General features: G+C 36.9%; 1 protein-coding gene across 2 annotated transcripts in view; it reads left to right on the top strand.

Moving 5' to 3' along the window:
• The first annotated feature begins 88 nt into the window (after positions 1-88).
• The window catches only part of flii (FLII actin remodeling protein), a 44,190-nt gene continuing 18,260 nt past the window's right edge, over positions 89-26,018 (top strand). For both annotated transcript variants that reach the window (XR_007936239.1, XM_028814424.2), the window contains exons 1-21: positions 89-252; positions 2,703-2,813; positions 2,942-3,013; positions 4,627-4,707; positions 6,408-6,493; positions 7,858-8,019; positions 8,517-8,620; positions 8,825-9,000; positions 10,706-10,863; positions 10,964-11,048; positions 11,222-11,369; positions 12,851-12,984; positions 13,165-13,377; positions 13,505-13,684; positions 13,939-14,021; positions 14,347-14,421; positions 14,851-14,934; positions 15,107-15,278; positions 15,827-15,931; positions 20,943-21,134; positions 21,291-21,479. Coding sequence is in view for 1 of the 2 variants with exons in the window: in XM_028814424.2 (XP_028670257.1) it covers positions 190-252; positions 2,703-2,813; positions 2,942-3,013; positions 4,627-4,707; positions 6,408-6,493; positions 7,858-8,019; positions 8,517-8,620; positions 8,825-9,000; positions 10,706-10,863; positions 10,964-11,048; positions 11,222-11,369; positions 12,851-12,984; positions 13,165-13,377; positions 13,505-13,684; positions 13,939-14,021; positions 14,347-14,421; positions 14,851-14,934; positions 15,107-15,278; positions 15,827-15,931; positions 20,943-21,134; positions 21,291-21,479 (2,673 nt within the window). In the remaining variant the exon portion in view is untranslated. The remainder of the gene's footprint in view (positions 253-2,702; positions 2,814-2,941; positions 3,014-4,626; positions 4,708-6,407; positions 6,494-7,857; positions 8,020-8,516; positions 8,621-8,824; positions 9,001-10,705; positions 10,864-10,963; positions 11,049-11,221; positions 11,370-12,850; positions 12,985-13,164; positions 13,378-13,504; positions 13,685-13,938; positions 14,022-14,346; positions 14,422-14,850; positions 14,935-15,106; positions 15,279-15,826; positions 15,932-20,942; positions 21,135-21,290; positions 21,480-26,018) is intronic.

Genomic DNA, 26,018 nt, shown 5'->3' on the forward strand with positions numbered 1-26,018 from the left:
CCGGGACCACACATCCAGGGGCTAGGCCATGAGGAAACTGTCCAATGGGCTTGTGCGTGAGTGAGCGCTGCTCCTGGAGGGCGGGGCTATGTTTTCGAAGGCGTGGTGGGCCTTGGCAGCCTTTGCAGCTGCACTGTTCCTCCTCGTTGAGGAGTTAACACACCCAGAAATAGAAACTCGGAAACGGCAATGGCTGCTACAGGAGTGCTCCCGTTCATTCGGGGGGTCGATCTCAGCGGAAATGACTTTAAGGTAGGAACGTTTTCGCTGAAATGGTTTTGGAGGGTAAGAGGCGATACAGCGGCAGGCAGCTGATGAAGGAAGGGAGGCCGTCGGGTGCCGAAGGAAGTCTTCTTGGCGCTGCCGGGACTGTAGGCCCGTGTTGGATTGTAGTTTTTCTTTTAGTGTTCCGAGATTAGCTCATAACTTTGAAGTGCTGGTTGAGTGTTACGGGGTGTTCCGTTTGAGTGAGCTGGCTTCATGGGAGTTAAGACAGAGTTTGGGCCCTGTTCATTTTTTTTATCACTTATTTAAACAGATTATAAAGTGTGTATTCAGCTGTGACCTCAGAAGTAAAATAAGATGCACTTAATACTTTCCATGTAGTTTTGTTTGTCCAACTCTCATATTGTATGTTTCCGCATTGTCCAACCCATATTAATTTGACAAAGTGTCATTAAGTCTGATCCACACTGGCACCCTTTTTACTTGGCAACGTTGCTTCATTACCTCTTCTGTCATTATGTGACTTCTTAATATCAAAGTCGTCGTGACTCACTTGTTTATAAGAAAACGTCTTAATATAAAACGAGTGGAATCTCGCAAGACCGAGGAGCTGTTTACTCAGGTGACAGAAGTTCTTCCAAGTGGTTTAGATTTGTGGGAGGTTTTGTATGAACCACCTGCTTGAGGTCTTCAACAGCATTTCTACTTGGATGAAGTAGGAGGTTTTGATTCAGCCAGTCTAAACCTCCAAAACCTGATCAGTTCATTGGTAGATTTGCTGGAATTTTTGTTGTCTTTGCCATTACAAACAATCTGCCCAACTTAAACTTATAAATGGTGGGTTAATAGTTTACAGAATGTTTTGCTATGTCTCTAAATTCACTTGTTAGCTTAGAGGGTAAGGCTTTGGAATTCAAACCCCAAAGTTATGGGTTCAAATCCAGCCATTGACACATTGTGACCATGAGTATGTCACTTCACCTGTGTGAACTACAAGTGGAAATTCAAAAGAGCTGTAACGAATGGTAACTCTCAAATGTTGTATGTCACCTTGGATAAAGGCATCAGCCAAATGATAAGTGAGATTATTAATAATAATGATGTTTATTGTTCCTAAATATTTCTATATGCACTAACAATGGTTTTCCATCTACTGTATATGTGTCATTTCCTCTCTGCAGTAAAGATAATTTGTAAATCATTTGTAATATAAATGTAACATTTTCAAACCAGGACCAGAGCCTGCCCCGTCTAAGGCAGAAACCAGGTCATGCAAGGCTAGTTGAACCAGTTCATTGCAGGGGTACTCCTTTATACACGCACACTTGCAACTCACATAACACAAGTTTGGAATCTCAAATTAACCTAACCCATCCTTAAAGATGTGGCAGAAATGTTGGAGTACTGTGACCAAAACATCTGCAGGAAGGAGAGAATGTTCAAAGTCCACGTAGACAAGGGCTATGCCAAGATTCAAACCCAGGGCACTAAATCCACAGTCAGCAGTGCTACGCACTTTATGACAGCGCTGTTCATCAATCAGTCATTTCATAACTGTTTAAAAAGCTCACCATCACAAAGAACTTGGGAATCTGGTTCAAAGTAGTAATAGAGCTAAATGTAAGATTGGTCAAAGATGGTAAATCTAAAATTGGGAAGGTCCAACAGAGCAAATTATATTGAATTTGCAAAGGAATTGATTGACCAAAAAGTTTCTGAGTTTGCGTTTTTTTTTTTTTTTTTGGTTGCCAGTAGAAATTTATTTTATGCTTTTGCATTTTAAATTATTTGTGGGCTGATTAATTTGTAACATACTTTATGATATTTGTCAGCATACAGGGACACAAATGCTTTTGTGAAGAAAAGACATCAGTTGCTGGCTGATGGTTTGCTTTACCCATTATTTCTTCTGGGCCTGCTATGCTTTGTAAAGATTTCGATTTCATCAACATCCTGCTTGTTACTTTCTTCAGACAGTTTCAAAGATTGCAAATTAGACAAAGCAATGGACCTGTCTGTGGTGGCCAAACATTGAAATTAGTCTATATGATTTTCATAAGTAGTTGAATGCTACGTTTTTTTGTAGTCATCAATTGAGGTATACGCGTTCCCAGGCAAATATTTATTGAAAACAATTTGCCTTCATTTGTGCAGGGCAGAAGCAAGTATCTGTAGCTTACATTCTTACCTTTTGTGTTTTAAATTGAGTATTGCTTTTATAGAGTTATTTAATGCCATTATCTAAAGTAACGTACCAGTTAGTTTTACACATTATTTCTATATAGAAACAGTGGCTGCTGTAATGATTTGCTCTTTGTCATATATTGACTCAGTGCCCAGATACATTGCTCTATGGCTGAACTATAATGAACAATATTAATAACATTCTAATTTTAGACATTTAGTAAAGCCAATGCATTCTCGCACAAATAAAGGTGTAATAATTAATCTTAATGCTGTTTTTAATGTTGTTTTAGGGTGGTTACTTTCCAGAACATGTTAAATCTATGACTAGTCTGCGATGGCTGAAACTAAACAGGACTGGTCTCTGCTATTTACCGGAGGAGCTGGCTTCTCTCCATAAATTGGTAAGCTGATCTATCAGAACTTTTTCTGAAATTTTGGTAACAATTCTTTAAGTTACATGTATTTTGCGAATTGTTAGATTGTGTGTATTTGATTTATTGTTTCTCTTGCTGTTTGTTTGGATATTTAGGAACATTTGTCTGTAAGCCACAACAGTTTAACTACCTTGCATGGAGAGCTGTCCAGCCTGCCTTGTCTTAGGGTAAGAGAATATTGAATTTTCCATTCACTTCATCAAGTATTATTTGTTTCTATCAATGCCATTATATTAGAAAATGTTGCACATCAGAAATGTTCCAGAGTTGTTCTATTTGGCAAATGGTAATAAACATGTATATTATAGTGTAAAATCAATTCACATAAAATGAACCTGGTCTATGTCTAGATTTATGCTGCTTCAAATAACCATTATAAAAATACTAAGTTTCAGAGCAGTATGAAGTCAGTGCACAAATTTAAACTTTTTATGGTATAAATTAAAAGGAACAATTTACTGCAAAGCTGGTAAAGTCCACACATACGCTGTGCATGTGTTCATGTATGTGTATGTATGTATAACGTGTTTGTATGTATATATGTGTGTAATACACATACTGTCTGAATACTGTCTTGTGTGTATCTATGAAGTATTGGTTAGGACCTCCATTTGCCTCCAGAATAGTCAGATTTCTTTGAGTCAAGGATTCAACAAGGTGCTGTTGGCATTCCTTACGATGTTCACAAATTAATTCAGCAAATTACTTCACCTTATCCCAAAGATGCTCTGTTGGATTGAGATACTGGGCTTGCGTCAGTCATTGCAGTAAACTGTAGTCACAGTTGTTTTCATCGAATCTGCTGTAGACAGTAGAATAGGCAGCAATAAATGGATATTATCAGCGATAATGCTTAGTTATTCATGGCTTTCAAATAATATTCAGTTTTTATGAAAGGGACTAATGTGTGCCAAGAAAACATTCGTCAAGCCATTATACTGTCACTACCAGCCTGCATCTTTTATACAAGGCCGGCTGGACTTATGTTTTATTTTTGTGCCAGATTCCATCTTTGTCATTTGTATGTGGCAGCCAAAGTTGAAGTTAATCAGAGCAGATAATATTTTTCATATCTTCATTTTTTCTAATTGTGATAATTGTATGCCCTCTGTAACCTCATATTCCAGTTCTTAGCTTACAGAAAGGGAACTCGGCATGTGCTTCTGCAGTTGTGGCTCATCTGCTTCAAGATGTCCTTCTGCACACCACCTCTGCTAAAAAGCTATTTAAGTATTTGTGGTCCTTCTGTTGGCTTGAACTCTGAACATTTTCTTTTGACATTTAATTAACAAGATGTTTTTTTTTCTCATAGAACTGCCTTTCATTGGATTTTTTTTTATAGTGTTCCATTGTTTGAATGATAGTGTTCAAAAATCCTAGTAGGGCAGCTGTTTTTGAGCTGCCTCAATAATCATGCTCTAGTTCGCATCATATAAATCATGCATCTTACCCTGTCTAAACATTAGGTCGATCAACAACAAAGATCCTAAAGATCATTCATTAAAATGGTGTCTTTTGCCAATTTTTATTAAATATTGCATTGTATCTAGCAAGGTTTATGAAGAGTTCTTGAAATGGAGTGTGCATTTTGTCTGATTGTGTCGGTCATGGACAATATGTCATTTTGAATTTTCAATATGTAGTTAATTTCTTTTTTCCAGTGACGTTGGTATGCCTTATGGTGCGAGTGTAAACAAAAGTAGAGTAAGAAGTCTGTTTTCACTAGACAAATATTTGTACATTTACTATAACTTAAATCTGTTTTCTTTTTTGGTCAAAGGCAATTGTGGCTAGAGCAAACAGCCTGAAGAATTCTGGTGTCCCAGATGACATTTTTCAACTAGATGATCTGTCAGTGCTGGTATGTATCATGTAAACATTTACTAGAGTCCATGATTTAATTATACATTTACATGTATGCCTATAATAACTATTAGTTTCAGCCATTCTTCTAATAAGTCATTCTTGGTAACAATTTAATAATAGATTATTCAGAATTTCTAATTATTTTTCCGTAGTTTTTATTGCTAATATATTTCAAATATTTTTCTCTCTTATTAGTGTAAGTTAGAATAGTCATTTCTGTTTTCAACTAGCTTTAGCTTAATGCAATATACGCAACTGTCTTTTTATTTTTTTCAGTATAGAAATACAATTTGCTACTTATCTGCATGCATATATCTATGGTGTGTCTTACTGTTCATTATTGTTTTTTTCTGTATTACTTTGAGTTTTTAGTTAATTAAAATATATAATTGTCAAACTTCAAAGCTGTGAAGTTACGCAGTATATTAAAGTGCTTTTTATCTTAGTGAACTGAAGTAAATTCATTTATCATTTGTATTAGGGTGGTTGTAGCCTAATGGCTAGGGTTGTGGAGTTTAAACTACTTACTTGTTCATTTTCTGGCTAAGAGTCACTGTGTGCCCATAAGCAATAATTTCAATTTTTCTGTGTTCCAAATGTAACATACAACTTTGTATAAATGATGTTACTGTATCTTGATCTTGTAAGTAGCTGATTAGAAGTGAATTTCCAAGTACCTAATTTAATAGGAAAACCTACAGCTTAAAGACCTAAGCCATGCATGTGGTTTTAAAATGTTAAAATAAGAAAACTGTGATTGCAGTGGATTTAAAGTTCAGCTTTTTGGCAGTAACAACTTTGTCAACAGCATATTTTATGGATGGAGTATACAGGACTGAAACTAGTCTGTACTTTATCTTTGTAAGTTTCTGTTTTTTTCAAGATATAAACATATTTAAATGTTTACTTTTAGAGTCTGTTCTTCATCTGATCTTTATATTGCTGTAGTGTGGCCCATATCCACCTTTTTTAAGATGTATGAAGGATTACGAAATGTTTAAAAAAGAAATTAAACACTTGGTATATCCCATTACTTGTTTACTGAGACTGAAATGAGACTTGATTCCTTGTTTGCTTTTTGTTAGTGAATTATGAATTGGTAAGTTTCTCTGTTTTATGTTATTGCTTCACAAACGTTTGCAGAATTAAATGACATTAAAGGTTTAAAAGAAGAAGCTAAGAATTATACAAATACCCCCACTTCCTTCACAACACACTTTTGACATATTTGGTTAATTGCTAAGCTTTAGTTTAAGAATTTGGACATTTTTTTTTTCTTTTTATCTGTCTTGTGCTAGATACTAGTATTTGATCACTGAGCTTATTTTGTGTGGATGAAACGCAACAAAACATTCACAAAACCACTTAATTCAACAGAGGGTCAAGGCAGGGCAGGAGCCTATCCAAGCAGTTCTGAGGGACAAGCAGGAAACAGGCCTAGACAAGGCTCCAGTCTATCACAGAGCCCATCCTTGCACACACACAGTCAAAAGGGCCAATTTGAAAAAAATACTTATCTCAACCATGTCTTTTGGGATGTGGAAACAAAACTGCATGCAAACAGTAACTATGTGCACAATTAGATGCTAGATCCTTGAGGCAGCAGCAGCAGTTCAGTTATAGTACTGTACTTCTCCAAAATTATATGGTGAATTTTATTTTTTCCTCATATATGGAATTCTTTTCTCTTTTTAGGATCTGAGCTATAATCAGCTGACGGAGATCCCTCGTGACCTTGAAAATTCTAAAACCATGTTGGTATTAAACCTGAGCCATAATGCGTAAGTATTATCATCTTCCCTTTAACACTTTCTATTGCATTTATTGTTTTCTTTGGTTAATTCTTCAGAATTTTGTTTCTTAGAATTTTTCACTGGAAAATTTCTAGCATTACGAATTTGCAGTGTCATATCATATCTTAAATACAAAGCATAAAATCGAAACAAATTTTGTAGTACTCATTGCTGACAGCAATGTGACAGAATCTAATAGAATGAATATGCATTAAGAGAAGGTGTATTAAGGCCGAATTGTTTCTACACATGCATGTTAGTGTAGCATATTGTGTCCAATTATTGCTGCACTTGAATTGTTCAATGTGTATTAAGAAATAAACTTTTTTTGTTTTACACTTGTGAATTGGTACATTATATTCTATCCAGTTATTGTTGGACCTACCCTTTATATTAGGACTTGCTTACTATAGAGAACAATACAATACTATAGATATCAATATACGCTGTCTGTAGAATCGATTAGTTGTGGCTAACCTGAGTCTGACGGGTGACCTCTATTACTCTTGCCTTTCCACTTATTTTATTTTTTTCTTCTTGCTGTTAAAGATTTGATTGTTGGTGTGTTAGCTTTTTGATAGCATTGCATCTTCCATTTTATTACAGGCACATGAAATGCATACAATTTGCACAAACTTGCAAATTAACTAAAAACAACATTGTTGAGTCAAAGTCCACAACATTTTTGAAATATATATTAATTTAAAATTAAATTCAGTTGCAGTGCATTTTCATAAGCTCTTTTTAGTATCAACACTCCTTTCATTTTGAGTTCTCTTTCTTAGGCCCTACTCCTGCTGTAAATTAAGTCAATTTTCCTTAATACTAATTAGGGTTTCTAAGCTGTGTTTTACCCTTTAGGATATTTTGAGCATTTTATGTTTTGGCAGAGGCTGTTACCACAACTTCCTATTTTTATGCAATGTGTCACTTATTGGATGAGTGAAATAAAATTAGTTTTGTGCCTTGGATAGGAATTTTAAATGGTAGTAGAATACAGAGCCTTGAGCAAAAAATGTTAACTGTTAGTAGCTTCTTCTTGGATTTTTTTCAAAGTAAGTATAACAGCATCTTGTGTAATGTTTCCATCAGTTCATACTGAGATTTATGGTCCGTTTTTAAGAACAATACACAACAGTATTTAATTGGAAAATTTTATGTTAAATACATGTTTATTCATTTCACTCGGGTTTAATATACAAATGTTTGTACTTTGTTGTAATGTGTCAACATTAGACACAACCACAATTTTATTTTTTTTCTGTTATAGCAAGTAATTAGCCCATGCTGAGCACCATGCATCAGTTAAACATGGTTGGCTATTTTGCTGTACTGTTTTTCTTCTATTTCAGAATTGATAACATTCCAAACCAACTGTTCATCAACCTGACTGACCTGCTTTATCTAGATTTGAGCAACAACAAATTGGAAAGTCTTCCTCCACAGATGAGACGCTTAGTTCATCTACAAACTCTTATACTGAATAACAATCCTCTAATGCATGCCCAGCTCAGGTAGAGAATGCTTCTTATTTACTGTGCAAGCCAAGGTTGTCCATTTGTAGATCAGTTATTTATAGGTGGAGCAGACAACTTGTAATTTGTTCTCAGTAACGTTTGTTACACCTCACTTTTTTGAGATCCTTTTTCAAAATTGTGAATGTTGTTATAAGAAAGTTCCATTTTTAGATTGTTTTTTTTTTCACTATTTGATGCATTCATCCTTCAGTATTGATGATGGAACTCAATATTGTCACTTGATTATTTGAAATCACTTTTCTTACATTCAAATCATAATGCACAATTTAAGAGAGTAAGTTTGTGAAATTAATGTTTATTGAATTACACTATGGTTTTATTATTTTTTGTCAGTTGATGTGTTACTAGATTTTACCTTTTTATTGAAATATTTGATTTGAGAGTAAAAATATTAATAACATTTCAGAATTAGTGGCTTTACATTTTTTAATAGAATTTACTACAAATGATCAATTTGGTTGCTTGTTCTGCAGACAGCTACCTGCTATGGTAGCTCTTCATACTCTTCACTTAAGAAACACTCAGAGGACCCAGAGTAATCTTCCAACAAGTCTAGAAAGCCTTACTAATCTCGCAGGTAAGTACTGATATGTACTAACAATTCTTTTTTTGTGCAGAGCAGATTAATTGTTGCAATTAAAAATTAAGTTTCAGGTGGAATTAGAGTAGCAAATGAAACTTTTATTGCAAGCTTAAGTTTCTCTACAGATTGTGAATGCTTTGGACACAGAGATGGTAAAAGAAAAATATTTATTAGTTTTATTTTGTTTTCTTTTCCTAGATGTTGATATATCTTGCAATGATTTGAGTAGAGTTCCTGAATGTGTATACACTTTATCAAATGTGAAACGTCTGAATCTTTGTAGCAATCAGATTACTGAACTTTCCTTGTGTATTGATCAGTGGACACAGCTAGAAACCCTAAATTTATCAAGGAATCAGCTAACATCACTTCCGGTAAGTGTTTTGACTCGATGTCCTCTTCCTTTATAACACTCCTTGGTATGTTTTTTGTCTTCTCCATACTATGTAAAGGTCAGAGAATTTTCTCATTTTTTGTGGCTGTGCCACTTGGTGGGAAGAGGGAAGTTGCATTTAAAATAAATATGTATTCCTGTTTTTCACAGGAACTATTTACTGTTCATTATTTAGACATTAGTTGAAAAAACACTGTTTTTAATGGATGTTTTCTTCTTGTAACAAGTAGCATTTTCTGTAACTGGGTTTCAGTCTTTTGGATATTAAAATATTTAATTTTATTCATTTTCTGCTTGTTTTTTATTTAAACACCACCTGGATATTCTGTATAACTGGCACATTCTTCCCATGACTGGTTGGATTTTTGTCATGTTTTCTTCCCGTGTGCCAAACACTGATATTAGGTTTTCTGTCATGTCTTCTTTGGTGCTCTATAAAACTGAATCTGTGTGTACGTAATTGTTCCCATTGGTGAAATGGCATCTTTTCATCGTTTTTTTTCATACCTGTGCGGTTTGGATGGCTTCTTTCTAATTAACATACTGAATTTAACAGGTTTTTGAAAAATGTGTTTTTGTTCATATACTTATCTAAAATCAAAAAATATATATTTCAATAGTGGAAGAAAATTAATTTTCTCCACATGGTTACATCTTCTTTAATATATATATATCAAGCATCTTGGCTTTATTTAGCAAATGTATGGAAAATCTAAAAATCGTATCTATTCATTGATGTATTCACTTTTTCCAACTTGTGTTGGGCAAGTATTTATTACAGAAGCTTTGGAGAAAGTGCATTGGACAGGGTGCCAGTCCACTGCTGGGTACACTCTGGCACAATCCCACAGTTACTCTTATAGGGAAGTCACTTATTTCTTTTAAGAAGCCCCAGTGTGAGCACCTTTTATAGCTCTGTACATAATTTTAAGCTGTGATATTTTTTTGTTATAGCTTAAGTGGCCTTAGTGTAGATGTCTCAAATTGCAATTTTTATTCATTCATTTATTTATTTATTTCATATCAATGCATAAAATAAGCAGATCAGTGTTAATTTGACATCTTGTTGATTCATTGATTTAGAAATCATTCAGAACTTAGTCAGCTACTTAATGTGCCAGGGGCAGGAAATGTTTTTTGCAGGAAAACAACTGTTTTATTTAATATTTGCTAAATTTGACTGCTACTATGCAACTAAAAATGTACATCAGAAATGATTTGAGGTGCTAGAGTTTCATAAAACTAAGTATACATAATTGGAGGATGTTTTATATATTCTTATGCATTTGTCCTTAATCAATGTGTCTAAATTGTATACATTAACATTTTAAAAGTGTTTTTTTATTTCATATGTTGTTTGTGGTGCATATGTATTTAACTGGAGTAGAAATTCCTAACTTGTTATTATTTGTCTACTCATAATTTCAGAAGTTTTCAGGTTTAAGTGATTAAATTTCTCACTGATATTTTATCTGGTCTGCTTAGTTTGTGAATTCTTTTCAAATTCATAAACTAAATTGAATTTATTGTGTATTATATTTTTCTGTAATCCGTCCCATATTTGTGGCAAAAATGTATTCTTTGACCATCTACTGTGCATGGTATGCTGTTTAAAGTACAATATTTTTTGTTAGTAAATATTTGTATATGTCAATGTTTGACATATTTTTGATCTTTTTTTGAAGTCGGCTGTCTGCAAACTTACGAAATTGAAAAGGTTATATGTAAACTCCAATAAACTGGACTTTGATGGTATTCCATCTGGTATTGGAAAGTTGTCGAATCTAGTGGAATTCATGGCAGCAAATAATAATTTGGAATTGATTCCAGAAGGTCTGTGCAGGTGAGTCAAATTTGAATGTTCTTTTCATTATTAAAACATAGCCTTGCAAGTTAATTCTAGTGTAATGTTTCATTTTTTTTTTCTCCTTTTCATTTTTTAGATGTAGCAAATTGAAAAAATTAGTTCTGAATAAGAATCGTCTTGTTACCCTTCCAGAAGCTATTCACTTTTTGTCTGATCTTGAGGTAAAACTCTGAGTCCTTAATTTTCTGGTTTAGATATTTCAGAAGTAATTTTCAAACCCCACATTTTAAATAAATGCTCATAAATATATCTTTTTTGTACCTCTTTATGTTTATAGTTGCAGCGCACATATGTAATTGTTGTACTATGCTTCATAGAATATGTTATTTTTCAGGTATTGGATGTTCGAGAGAACCCTAATTTAGTGATGCCTCCTAAGCCAGTAGACAGAACAACAGAGTGGTACAATATAGACTTCTCTCTTCAGAACCAGCTTAGACTTGCTGGGGCATCTCCTGCCACTGTTGCAGCTGCTGGTGGAGGTAATGTATTTGTTATTGTCAAGTGACAAACAATATTGTGAAAGATGGAAGTTATTAATGGGCAATACACTAATATGATATATAAATACATTTACTAGTAATTTAAAATAACTGAACCCCATGAGCTTTCCCTAGCTAAAAACTATGAATTTGCTGTGTGCCATTGTGTATATATTTTTTTATCCCCCCCCCCCCCCCCACAAAATAAAATGTACTGTATTGTGTAAATACACTTATTGCTGAGATAACAACTAGTTTTATTTGCTTGTGAAAGCGCTTTATAACAGCATTGTATGTTTGGAAAACATGAGCTTGCTCCTTAAGGCATCTCAGATATTTCATGCATTTGTTAAATTGCAGAAACCGCACACCTGGTTCAAATTAACAAGGTAGTAAATAGCCAAACCAGTTGGGCTAGTGGCATAAGGTAACAAAAAAGTGTCTGTTTTGCATTGTACCCACAAACACTGGTGCGACTTGAGGAGATGTTTCAAAATGGCTAAGCTAACACATTTTGACAGGTCATACAAAATCATAATTTTGTATTGGTAAGGTGGATAGTGAATGGTTACATACAAAACCAGATTTTTAGGATGTGGTATTCTGGATGTTATAAAGAAATTTTAAGAAACTGGGCAAGTCGAAATCAGTAAACATCTGTCTTCATCTTGCCCTAAAATGGCTGTCTGTATGTGATAAACAGAACTTAAAAGTGTACTTCCTTAGGAGAAAGGGTAGAATGAAGTGAAGTGGTGGCTCAGCATCCATCACCAGAGTACAGAATGTTAAAAGAAATGGTCTTATGGGACTTGTTATAGCTAAGAAACCATTACTGTGGAAAGGCAACAGGCAGAGGAGAGTGATATACTGTATATCAGAAGATTTGCTGAAAAACCTAAAATTAAGATCTGTTTTGAGCGGATGTCTGTAGAAAACAAGCAATATTAGATTTGCCACCTCTTTGCCTGGACCTCAACAAGACTTGAAGGTGTGTTGGATCAATGAAGTGCTATCCAGTTCCTTCATCAGCAACATGCAATATAGTGCAAAACGTTTTTTGTAAAGGGCATGAACTTGCATTTATAAACATATGTATTAAAAAAAAAAAAGAAATATTGTCCAAAAGCTGTTCTAAGCTTTGATTTTTGCTATTATTCTCTTCTCTGTCAACTTAAGGACTGGTGTTTAATTAGAAATAAGACCTTGTTGTACTTGTTAGTTTTATTATGCAACCACTGAAGCCTAATGTATAATACCAGAAAGCATTTTTGCACATGGTTAATATTAAGATATTAATTAAAAATATTAATATGAGAAATGTAACGTTATATACTTAGGAAGCCTGTCTAGTTTACAATAAAGTAAAACCTCAAAATGGTAATGAATGTATAAAAGTATTTTTCAGCATGGACAATAGTACACTATTTGAAATGGCTGTTAATTTGTTATTTCATAATAACTTATTTTATTTAAAAACATAGGAACCGGTGGCAGAGATCCTCTGGCGAGAAAGATGCGCCTGCGTCGCAGGAAGGATTCCACACAAGATGACCAGGCCAAACAGGTCTTGAAGGGAATGTCAGATGTAGCCCAAGAAAAGAACAAAACAATAGAGGTTGGAACATAAGCTGCTAACATTTCTTTTTAAATCAAATGTGATTAGTATTATTGAGTAGACTATGTTCTTTAAATATTCTTGAATTCAGATTTATTAAATTGTGCCAACATTGAGTTGTGTCCAGGTCCTCAGTGTTGGTGATGCAGGGGTCACAGTTTAACATTGGTTTATTTATAGGAAAATGGAGACATGAAATACACAGATCTGAAAACGAAGCGCTGGGATAAGAATTTGGAGAAACCTCACCTGGATTACTCTGAGTTTTTCTTGGAAGATGTGGGTCAAATACCTGGACTTACAATCTGGCAGATTGAAAACTTTGTTCCTATGATAGTTGATGAAACTTTTCATGGAAAGTTCTATGAAGCAGATTGCTACATTGTTTTAAAGGTAGGCAGATTTGAGTTAGACTTTAGTATTTTAACACTTGTAAGCTGAACAAATCATAATGCAGGAAAAATCCCAGGGGAGGTGTCTTGTCAAATGTGTGTTACACATCTGTGTTTTCTCTTTCCAGACATATTTAGATGATGGTGGTGCCCTGACCTGGCAGATATTTTACTGGATTGGACAGGAAGCATCACTTGATAAAAAAGCATGTGCTGCTATCCATGCTGTGAATCTGCGAAATAATCTTGGAGCGGAATGTAGAACTATAAGGGAAGAGATGGGCGATGAAAGTGAAGAATTTAGTGCGGTCAGTATAAAACCAAAAACAAAATCCTTTGAGTTTCAGAAAACTATTCTATTGAATGCACCTTGTTTCAAAATGATATGCCTTGTTTTGAAATGATGTTCTGAATTTTTTTTATGCTTGTAATAATTAACAATCACACCTCACTGTTTTCTACAGCAGTCAGGTGTGTTTTGAGGGAGTATTTTATTTTTTTTAGCTAATGTCCATTTGTAATCATGGAGCACAATGTACTATTCTTTTATTATGTTTTTTAGGTATTTGACAATGAGATTTCTTACATTGAAGGGGGAACAGCAAGTGGTTTCTACACTGTGGAAGACACACAGTACATCTCTCGGTAATTTATTTTTATTTTGTGGAGTAATATGACATATAGATATATAACTTCCTTGAGATGTACTCTACATTTTGAAGTTAAGAACTTTCTGTAGTTGAATTCACTCAGCCTCGGGTTAAGTTTATGACTATTGGTTGTGGTTGTAAGACATAAAAATTGTATTGTGTAATACCCATGTGATAAGAGCTTTTAAGTTCTGTCTTCTGTGTTGAGCAATAATAACAAATAGTCTGTATCAGTTTAACCTTAATAAAGAGCTTAACCAGTGAGCATAGATTTACTTGTATCTTATGAGGCTGACTGATCACTATTCCTTGCTTTGCAGACTCTACAGAGTTTATGGTAAAAAAAATATAAAACTGGAATCTGTTCCGCTGAAAAGTGCCTCTCTTGATCCCCGGTATGTCTTGAATTAAATTCTATTCTAATTTTTGTTCTGCCGACAGTGAGCACTCATATCACTTACTTTAGTAATATTCTAGGTGTTCCTTTGGTCATCTATACAAATCTGAAGTAACAATACAAAATTTGTTTATGAAATAAAATTATTTACTTAAGTTAGTAAATATATTCCAAATACATTCACTCCATTTCCATTACATTTTACCTACTGTTTATGGTTCCCTCTATTGCTGATAATTTAAGTAAGTTTAAATCTATACCAACTTCAGTGACAAATGTTATATAAAAATGTGTGCACTGACTGTAGTGGTTTACATTTCAAGAAATGTATATATTTAGGTGGAAACAATTATGCTGTAAGTGGCATGTCTTAATGTGAGGCTGCTGTTGTCATTATTTAACTAATTCTTGGGCAATCTGTTTTCAGATTTGTATTTATTTTGGACAATGGTTTGGAAACTTTTATTTGGAGAGGAGCTCAAGCAACCTTAAGTGGGACTACTAAAGCAAGGTAAGAATTACAGAAACCTTCTAGTTTTTTTGCAGGACACATCTGTTACAGGATTCCTTTAGTACAAAGTAGAAAGAGAACTCTGTAAGAAGAGAGATGGAGCTTTACTTGGAATTGAATTCTCTTGATTTATATTCTCCTCACCTGTTTGCTCAATGTGTGCTTTTTTCAGATTGTTTGCAGAAAAGATCAATAAGAATGAAAGAAAGGGAAAAGCTGAGATCATACTACTTGTACACAGCCAAGAAACACCAGAGTTTTGGGAGATTTTAGGTGGTCAGCCTGAGGAAATCAAGATAAATGTGCCCGATGATTTTGCACCAGTTCAGCCAAAACTCTACAAGGTAACAGAAGATAGTGGTGGGGGCAAGCACAGGTTATCAAAAGTCAATTTTATTTTACTAAATTAAGCTTAATCAATAATCATCCCAATACTTTCCTGCAACATGATAAATTTCACTATGATATAAGAAAGTATTGGAAAGTTGCAGCTTACAAAGTATGAGAGGTTTAAACTATATTATAATAAAGATATAAATTAACATTTTGTTTTACACAAAAAAAAAAAAAGTGTTGATTTTTGACTGAATTAAGGTGATCATTTACACCTCGACATTATTTTTGGAATCCTTGCCTTCTTCAGCTGCTTTCGCTGCACTGCCATATTCACAGGATAAACAACAGGTGGAACTGTAAAGTATTACTAAAATACAGAACCCAATCATTCAAATTTCAAAATCTTACAAATAACAATTGCAGGCATTCCTTTCTTTTCTTTTTTATTTTCTACTTATAGGGATAGAGCAGTTTGGACAAATAGAGGACATTTTGAGTCATATATTTTTGAAAGTCCACTTATTGTAACTAATGTGCACTTTTTCTTGTATTGAAGGTGGGTCTTGGACTTGGGTATCTGGAACTCCCCCAAATTAACTACAAACTTTCGGTGGAACATGCAAAGAAGCAAAAGCTTGACATAAAGCCAGAACTGAGACTGGTAAGATGATACTTTTAATTGTAAATTTCCATTTTTTTTCTTTTTCATCTCACTATAAAAAACATTCAGCATGCTGCTAAATTCATACCTGTGCTTGTGATATGCAGTATTCCTCTCATGGTGATGCATTGGTTCTTATTAGCTGGCTTGAAATTTTGTCCAAAGGAAATCAACCTGGAGACGTTTTGACTGCATGATTAGGTCACATCCGGTCAGGTTGGGGAGCATGCACTGGTACAGTGTATTGCCACACACACCACACCACAAAACAGCTTGGGATCCCTGTTGGAAACCCCCCAGGCAGACATGACCATCTATCTGCCGCAGCCAGGTGTTACGTGGGCGTCCCCTTGACCTGGTCCAGCTGCTCGGTTCCTCCAAAGTGTGCATACTGTGAGCTGGATCACCCTTGGGGAATCGCACCACAAGGCTGTAGTGTCTCACAATGCAGGTGATGTGTCTCTTTTGGGACTCTGTGGGTAACTGTTCATTCGAAACAAAGTCAAACCTGCGTTACCCAAGGATTCTCCGATGAGACATAGTACCGAAGGAGTCCAGTGTTCGTCTCCGGTCACTGGATTGCGTCCATGTCTCAAAACCATATAGCAATACAGAAAGCAACAGGACTCTAAAGACTTGGACCTTTGTCCTTTTCCAAAGATATCGGGCGCGCCATGCACCCCTTTTCAGTGACATTATGAACCACCCCCCATGCTCTCCCAATCCATCTACCGATTTCATAGGAAGGCAAGAATGTCGCTGCCAAGGAAAGTAAACCTCTCGACGTGGTCGACACTCTCTCTGCAGACAGACACACTGCTGATGGCTATGCCCAAGAGGTTATTAAAGGTCTGCATCTTGGTTTTTATCCTGGATACATGCAAGCCCAGACACTCTGACTCCTCGCTGTGTCTTTCGAGAGCCCAGATCAGAGCCTCCATTGTTTTTGAGAAGATCACAGCATTGTTGGCAAAGTCAAAATCAGTAAATCTTTCTTCACCAACAGATGCCCCACAGCTGCTTGACCCCACAACCATGCCCAACTCCCAGTCCATGCAAGCACTGAACAGGATAGGAGGAAGAACACACCCCTGATGAACCCCAGAATCAAGTGAGGAAAAATGGACGGGTTCTGTCTCCACTCTGCACAGCTCTCATAGTACCAGTATAAAGGCCAGTCATTATATCCAGCCACTTTGGGGGATTCCCACAGAGTCTCGGAATATCCCACAGGGTAGCTCCATCAACTGAGATGAATGTCTTACGAAAATTGGAAAAGGCTGCAGAAAAACTCTGCAGATATTTATTTGCGTTTGCTCTCGATGAGATAAAACCAGATTGCTCCGGTCTCTGGTAGGTGAGCAAGTGATCACAGATCCTATTGAGAATGACCCTAGCAAGGACCTTACCCAGCACCAAGAGCAGTGTTATCCCCGATTTGCCACAATCCAGGCGATCACCCTTCCCTTTCCAAATAGGGCCAAAAAGTCACATTTTCCAGTCCGTTGGGATGATGTCTGTCTCCCAAATGGAAGTAAAGATTACTTGAAATGCCAGGAGGAAAGACTTAAACCACCTACCAACAAAGGTTAACCCTGGATACCACAGATCCCTGCAGCTTTTCCTACCCTCATTTGGTTCACCGCCTCTGCAATCTTGATGAGATTGGGTGTTTCACAGCTAATTGGAGGATCAGCCTCAAGAACCATGGACCCAGAGGTTTCCAACATCCTAGCTGGAAGATCAGCTTTAAACAGCTACTTAAAGTGTCCAGCACAGTGGGTCACAACTGCAGAATCATCCATAAGCATGTTTAGCTGTGTGTTTAATCAGTTTGTATTTTATAAGGTACATTTCCTGTTAAACTGGCTTGAACTGAATTGATTTTTGTATAGCGCTCTTCACGGTGCAGGCACAGAGCGGTGAGACAAGTTCACAGGTAGTAGGCAAGTACATGTATTGAATATAACATACAGTGCATCTAGAAAGTATTCACAGCGCATCACTTTTTCCACATTTTGTTACAGCCTTATTCCAAAATGGATTAAATTCATTTTTTTCCTCAGAATTCTACACACAACATCCCATAATGACAACGTGAAAAAAGTTTACTTGAGGTTTTTGCAAATTTATTAAAAATAAAAAAACTGAGAAATCCCATGTACATAAGTAGTCACAGCCTTTGCTCAATACTTTGTCGATGCACCTTTGGCAGCAATTACAGCCTCAAGTCTTTTTGAATATGATGCCACAAGCTTGGCACACCTATCCTTGGCCAGTTTCGCCCATTCCTCTTTGCAGCACCTCTCACGCTCCATCAGATTGAATGGGAAGCGTCGGTGCACAGCCATTTTAAGATCTCTCCAGAGATGTTCAATCGTTTTCAAGTCTGGGCTCTGGTTGGGGCACTCAAGGACATTCACAGAGTTGTCCTGAAGCCACTCCTTTGATATCTTGGCTGTGTGCTTAGGGTCGTTGTCCTGCTGAAAGATGAACCGTCACCCCAGTCTGAGGTCAAGAGCCCTCTGGAGCAGGTTTTCATCCAGGATGTCTCTGTACATTGCTGCAGTCATCTTTCCCTTTATCCTGACTAGTTTCCCAGTTCCTGCCGCTGAAAAACATCCCCACAGCGTGATGCTGCCACCACCATGCTTCACTGTAGGGATGGTATTGGCCTGGTGATGAGTGGTGCCTGGTTTCCTCCAAACATGACGCCTGGCATTCACACCAAAGAGTTTAATCTTTGTCTCATCAGACCAGAGAATTTTCTTTCTCATGGTCTGGGAGTCCTTCAGGTGCCTTTTGGCAAACTCCAGGCGGGCTGCCATGTGGCTTTTACTAAGGAGTGGCTTCTGTCTGGCCACTCTACCATACAGGCCTGATTGGTGAATTGCTGCAGAGATGGTTGTCCTTCTGGAAGGTTCTCCTCTCTCCACAGAGGACCTCTGGAGCTCTGACAGAGTGACCATCGGGTTCTTGGTCACCTCCCTGACTAAGGCCCTTCTCCCCCGATCGCTCAGTTTAGATGGCCGGCCAGCTCTAGGAAGAGTCCTGGTGGTTTCAAACTTCTTCCACTTACGGATGATGGAGGCCACTGTGCTCATTGGGACCTTCAAAGCAGCAGAAATTTTTCTGTAACCTTCCCCAGATTTGTGCCTCGAGACAATCCTGTCTCGGAGGTCTACAGACAATTCCTTTGACTTAATGCTTGGTTTGTGCTCTGACATGAACTGTCAACTGTGGGACCTTATATAGACAGGTGTGTGCCTTTCCAAATCCTGTCCAGTCAACTGAATTTACCACAGTGGACTCCAATGAAGCTGCAGTAACATCTCATGGATGATCAGGGGAAACAGGATGCACCTGAGCTCAATTTCGAGCTTCACGGCAAAGGCTGTGAATATTTATGTACATGTGCTTTCGCAATTTTTTTTATTTTTTATAATTTGCAAAAACCTCAAGTAAACTTTTTTCACGTTGTCATTATGGGATGTTGTGTGTAGAATTCTGAGAAAAAAAATGAATTTAATCCATTTTGGAATAAGACTGTAACATAACAAAATGTGGAAAAAGTGATGCGCTGTGAATACTTTCCGGATGCACTGTATCTGCTAGATGTTTTCAGCATGAATGTCTGTTGAGTAATTAATTGTTTTTTTGGAAAGAAAACTCTTCCTTTAATGTTTGTTAGGACAGAATACAGTAATCCCTTCTCCATCGCGGGGGTTGCGTTCCAGAGCCACCCGCGAAATAAGAAAATCCGCGAAGTAGAAACCATATGTTTATATGGTTATTTTTATATTGTCATGCTTGGGTCACAGATTTGCGCAGAAACACAGGAGGTTGTAGAGAGACAGGAACATTATTCAAACACTGCAAACAAACATTTGTCTCTTTTTCAAAAGTTTAAACTGTGCTGCATGACAAGACAGAGATGACAGTTCTGTCTCACAATTAAAAGAATGCAAACATATCTTCCTCTTCAAAGGAAACAGAGAGGAAAGCAAACAAATCAATAGGGCTGTTTGTTTTTAAGTATGCGAAACACTGCCGGTACAAAGCTGTTGAAGGCAGCAGCTCACACCCCCTCCGTCAGGAGCAGAGAGAGAGAGAAAAAAACAAAGTCAAAAATCAATACGTGCCCTTTGAGCTTTTAAGTATGCGAAGCACCGTGCAGCATGTCGCTTCAGGAAGCAGCTGCACAAAAGATAGCAACGTGAAGATAATCTTTCAGCATTTTTAGACGAACGTCCGTATCGTCTAGGTGTGCGAACAGCCCCCCTGCTCACACCCCCTACGTCAGGATCAGAGAAAGTCAGCGCAAGAGAAAGAGAAAAGTACGTTGGGTAGCTTCTCAGCCATCTGCCAATAGCGTCCCTTGTATGAAATCAACTGGGCAAACCAACTGAGGAAGCATGTACCAGAAATTAAAAGACCCATTGTCCTCAGAAATCCGCGAACCAGCAAAAAATCAGCGATTATATATTTAAATATGCTTACATATAAAATCCGCGATAGAGTGAAGCCGCGAAAGGCGAAGCGCGATATAGCGAGGGATCACTGTATGTAGAAAGGTCACAGTATGGGATGGCTGAAGTCTTTTAAAATGTATGTTTTGAATGTTTCCAAGTCTGGCTATGTTGTATTCATTCTAAACAGAAGGTTGCTTTATGGTGGTTAATGCAGTTAGTGACTATAGAATCCACTGTTGCACCTGTAGAGGTTAGTAAGAATAGATAAAGACATCCAGGCTTTCCACTGACATCTAAGGAAATGGAGGTGTTGGCAAGCCTTCCTTACAATTGCCAGAATGTCCTGCTCCTACGTCATATTGTCAGTGATAGTATCTCTAATAAATGTAAAGCTACTTGACACTTCTCCCCAACATCCGTTCCAATATTGATGAGCATGATCTGAATGAAGTGATCTTCATTTCTTTTTTTTTAAATTTTTTTATTGTGAGTAGAGTGCAGAATGTTGTGTGACTTTTACTTTTTCTTCTCAATTCTAGGTCCAGAGTTTATTGGACACAAAGGCTGTCTACATTCTAGACTGTTGGTCAGACGTTTTCATTTGGATTGGCCGCAAGTCTCCTAGACTCGTGAGAGCAGCTGCACTAAAACTGGGGCAAGAGATGTGCAGTATGCTGCACCGGCCAAAGCATGCCATGGTCATTCGAAACCTTGAGGGAACCGAGTGTCAGGTATTGCCTTTGCTAAAATGTGTGGGGTAGTAACAGAAAGTAGAAAAGATGTTTGTGTTAGTATCTTTGGGCAAAAAAAAAATGCATTTATTATTCTTTATAACTATTTTTTAGAACGTTTTTAAATAATTATTTTAAATTCATTATTAACTCCAGGTTTTCAAATCAAAATTTAAAAACTGGGATGACGTGTTAAAGGTTGATTATACCAGAAATGCGGAGACTGTGCTGAAGAATGAGGGTCTCTCTGGAAAGGTGAAGAAAGATGCTGAGAAGAAAGACCAAATGAAAGCTGACTTGACGGCTTTGTTTTTACCACGGCAACCAGCCATGCCACTAAGTGAGGTAAACTCTAGCCTTTTCATTCTGGAGAGCTTTAGAGAATAATGTACCAATGAGAACAGACCATTAGGCTCTTTATCACTTCCTGATTCGTATTCACTTGGTGTTTCTAAAACCTCCATACTTAACAAGTATAACTCTCCTTCATCAGTTTCTTATGCTCCTGGACAACCAATTCTGTATGGTTAAAACGATTTGTAGAAAACGTAACGAATGATCTCAAAGGTTTCACTTGTTTCTTCAGGCCTCATGACGTCTCTCCTGTTAACTTGCACTATTTGGCCATTTTGATGTTGATAACCTCTTTTGTTTTCCATATTGCACACTGCTGTGTGATTTTTCTTTTTATGTGGTGTTTGTATCTATGTGGATTTAATATTTATTTACCTTTTTATGCTGCCTTTTCCAGTTATTGAATGCTTCCAGTTGTTTTGTTTTATTTGCAAAGTCTTTATGGCTATCTGTCTCCCCCACCATTTCTTAAGCACTTAATATGCATGGAGCTGTTTCTGAAATGACATAATGCTGATTGTTAAACACTTGCGAGACTTGCTAATCTTAGCATCAGGGCCTCTAATCATGGATGAGCAAGCAACAGCTGAAGCAACGGCCTATTAGAGGGGGAGGGCACAGCTGGAGACTGGGGGGGAAGAAAAGATAAACAGTTTCCTCTAATGCCGAAACTCGTTTAAAAATATTTATCTCAGTGTGACACAAGTACGTCATCAGAACAGTATTTAGCACAGTGGGAAATATTGTGAATTTTGTCTTAGTTTTCCCCCACTATCCCAGTACATGGAAGATAATGGAATATAAGGCATGTTTAAGTCATGTGGCTGTTTGCATATGGACAACTGTGTGTGCGCGCACATTATTGTCGAGCAGTTTACATAAAGTAGTTCTAGACTAGCACGTTGCAAAATTTGGTCATTTTACGGCATGAAAATAGGACAGAAATCGCTTAACGCTGCCTTTATTGAAAAGTAAGCTCTGTGTCTTTAAAAAAAGTAGGCACGCTGATTCTCGGCAATAGAGCTTGATGCTTACAAAATGCAAGGTGCGTATTATAACTTTTGGCAGTAACCTGACTCCATAGTGTTACGGCATCTGTGTGAGTAGCAGAAAACCAAATCATGCTAACTTAGTTTTGTTATGGAAGTCTTCAATTCAGTTATTAAAAAAAAGAATGAGATGGAAGCGGTTAATAACACAAGTTGTCTCCAACTTGTTGATAAATAGGGCGGTCAAAGTGGGATATGACAACACTTTGCTTATAAAATGAGAAAGTTGAACCTGATGATATTACAGTGCCTTTTTGGAAATGGTGTTACATGGCTTATTTCATTAAAGGAGGCAACACATCAAATCTTTCCAAACATTTGTCCCAAAACTCATATTGATGTTCTCCATGGGTTCAGACCTCAACAGATTTGAAGTGGTATCTACAGTAAAAGTAAGAAATGACTAGTGTATTGTGATGAGTTAACAAGTGCAGTGTTTTCTCACAGCGCAAGTTGAATACTTTCCCAAGCTTGTTTGATGAACAGACCCAAAGCAGCTATCAAACCTAATCACTGTGATTCTGCGTTGACAGAGAGAATAAGAATTTACTAAACTGTAGTACCTCCACATCAGGAGCAGAACCGTGTGGTGTGCAGGAGCAGCATGTGCGAGTAGAAGAGAAGAGCGTGAGGTGGAAGGAGCAGCGTGCCTCAGGGCCGTACAGAGAAGTCGGTCAGGTCAGCAAGTAACTAAAAAGAGAAAAATGTTCTGACTAAGGAGGGAGAATTAGGCTGGATGTTAGACGAAAGTAGTGGTCGGTCATGAGCGTTACAGCATGAGTTCCCTTGTTGTTCTTGATTGTGGTTGTTGCAATTTTTCAAATAAATAATGGTAAATACACCGCCATTCTGTTACTACAGTTGGTGCCAATACTTTTTTTTTGTGTTGAGGGAAAAACTTCAATTTTGCATTTTATTTTATGAAAAGTTTAAAGTTATCCATTACTTGCTTTGGTGTCGTTTTGGTATTGGCTCTGAGGTGTAAAAGCTTGTATTGGTCCTAAAGTCAAAACACTTCAGTATCAATCCAGCAGTGGCGGGCCGTCAGGGCCTGCAAGGCCTTCTCTGCTGGCCGAAAAAAATATCCGAATCACAAACTGATGTTAATTATATTTTGTGCATGAATACTTATTAAATAATTCCAAATAGTCTGTCCGCTTCATTTCATAGCTTTTCCGATGGTTGAGCTGCTTCCAGTCATGTATTTTCGTATTAAAATATTTAACCAATCACATCTCAGCCATCATTTGTTGCCAGGCAGGGTCAAAGAAGTCTGCCCGGAGGCCTTCACAATCCATTCTGCAGGCCCTCTAACACAAAATAAATGTCAATTAAACTGTTGCTTCAACCAATCAGATTTTGAGTTAGTTTCACTAGGGCCCTCTAGCAGGCGTATGGCAACGTCACCGTATTCAGACCCGTTGATTGGATAGGATGGTGTAATATAAAAATCTGAATGAGAGCATCATGGGGCGGCTAGTACACATTGGTATGTTAGGCGGTGAGCATTCCCGTGTCCACTGCTTCTGTTGAGCGGACATTTTCAGACCTAAAGCGAATTAAAACTTATGCCAGAAATACGACAGGGCAGGTTCGACTTTCAGCATTAGCTTCGATGGCGATAGAAAAGGACTTCGTGATGGAACTGAAGTGCACGGATAATCTGTACGACAGAGTAATTGAACTGTTTTTGAGGAAAGCGAGGAGGATGGATTTTGTTTACAAATAATCCGAATTTTTGGTGAGTAAAATGCTGCGATTTTCCTAAATAATATTGCAATTTCTGAGTTATTATTGATGTTTTTTATGTGTGTCGTGGCTGTAGCTGCAGTAGAAAGGAGCTTGTTCACCCCTGGTTTGTCTGTTCAATAAAGGCATTTATTGTGGCTACAGGAGTTATCTATCTGCGATGCAAAGGCTCTTTATACTGTGTTTCTGCATATCTATCTATCTATCTATTAAGATGGTTTTTATAACCATAAATTAGTTTTTGAGGGGCGGGTTGATTCAGACGGAGCACTACTGAAGGCCTAGGTGAGAAATGCACGGTCTGCCACTGCAATTCAGTGTGTGTGTGTGTGTTTCCTTCTTTTAAAGTCAGTCTGGGTGAGTTATTTTAAACAGGTAGAATTGTTTTATCTTCATAGTCCATGTCAGTTTGGTGTTGATTTATGTTTTGGTTGTTTGCTTCTCTCATTCTAAATACTAAACACATTAAATGTCTGTTTATTTATTTATTTTTTGAAACACTACGGAATTCATTGGTTGGCTATCATAACAGAGCCCTTGGTCTATTGTGTGCCTTAAACTAAACTGATGAAATGTTGGAATATTAGAGCTCTAGGGCAGGGGTAGGCAACGTCGGTCCTGGTGAGCCGCAGTGGCTACAGGTTTTCATTCCAACCCAATTGGTTAATTAGAAACCAATCCTTGCCAATCTCAGACCTTATTTAATTTTATGGCTTGTTAGTCTGTGCAATTTAAGGCTTTTATATCGTAGATTTTTTTCCTTTCCAAGGATATCATCCAAATGATTTGAAGCCTAAAACAGATCATTTTCAGTCTGTCACATTTTTCTATTAAGTGTTTTATTAAATCAAACCGTGCATGATGAACACACACAGATGTAATTGGAAAAAAGCTAGCTGGAGAACTGCTGGCTGCTTTGTCTTTTACATCTTATTGCTAATAAGGAGCAATTAAAACACTGAATGCAGCAGTTTAAGATTGAAATAAGCAATTAAGGTTGGAGAACCTTAACAAGCGAGACCACTAAAATGAAGCATCAAAATGTCACTTAAGCAATATGTGCTTCATCAGCAATAATTGAGTTCTCGTTAAGGAACTGGGTTGGAACAAAAACCTGCACATACTGCGGCTCACCAGGACCGACGTTGCCTACCCCTGATCTAGGGTCATCAGCTGGCTTTTCCCAGACGTTATTCTGGAAAACATACTAAGGGATATAAATACATTTTCTGCATTTCAGTGCTGTGAATTTTGAAGCCACTTTAAAACAAGAGTGTAGTTGCATGTAAGTTAGTTAGTTAGTTAGTCTGACATGCCTCCAATAGCTTCCTTAAAAATGCATTAGAAAACCAAAATTCTAAAATCCAGACTTTAGTGTGCACTTTTTGTTTTCTTTTTTCTTCATATTTAATATATGGAGGAAAATCATTTTTAGATTTTCAATAGAAAGATAGGTTTCAATTTCCTTGTAACATATTTAGACCATTTTTGGAAAGGTAGGTGTGTGTGTTTTAAAAACAATTTTTTGAGATTGTAATTCAAGAACAAATGGATTGATTGCTATGAAATTTTGTTAACGTTAAGTGCTAATTAGGTTTTGCGTGAACTCCAGCTGTTAAGATTTCAAATATTTAAGCCAAAGGAAACACAAGCCAAACCGTTAATTAGAAGTTCACAAAATGTTGCAAATGCATGTATAATTTGTGAATTTTGAGTTCAATCCAAAATTTGA

The sequence above is a fragment of the Erpetoichthys calabaricus genome, chromosome 11, assembly GCF_900747795.2.
Source record: "Erpetoichthys calabaricus chromosome 11, fErpCal1.3, whole genome shotgun sequence".
NCBI lineage: Eukaryota > Metazoa > Chordata > Cladistia > Polypteriformes > Polypteridae > Erpetoichthys > Erpetoichthys calabaricus.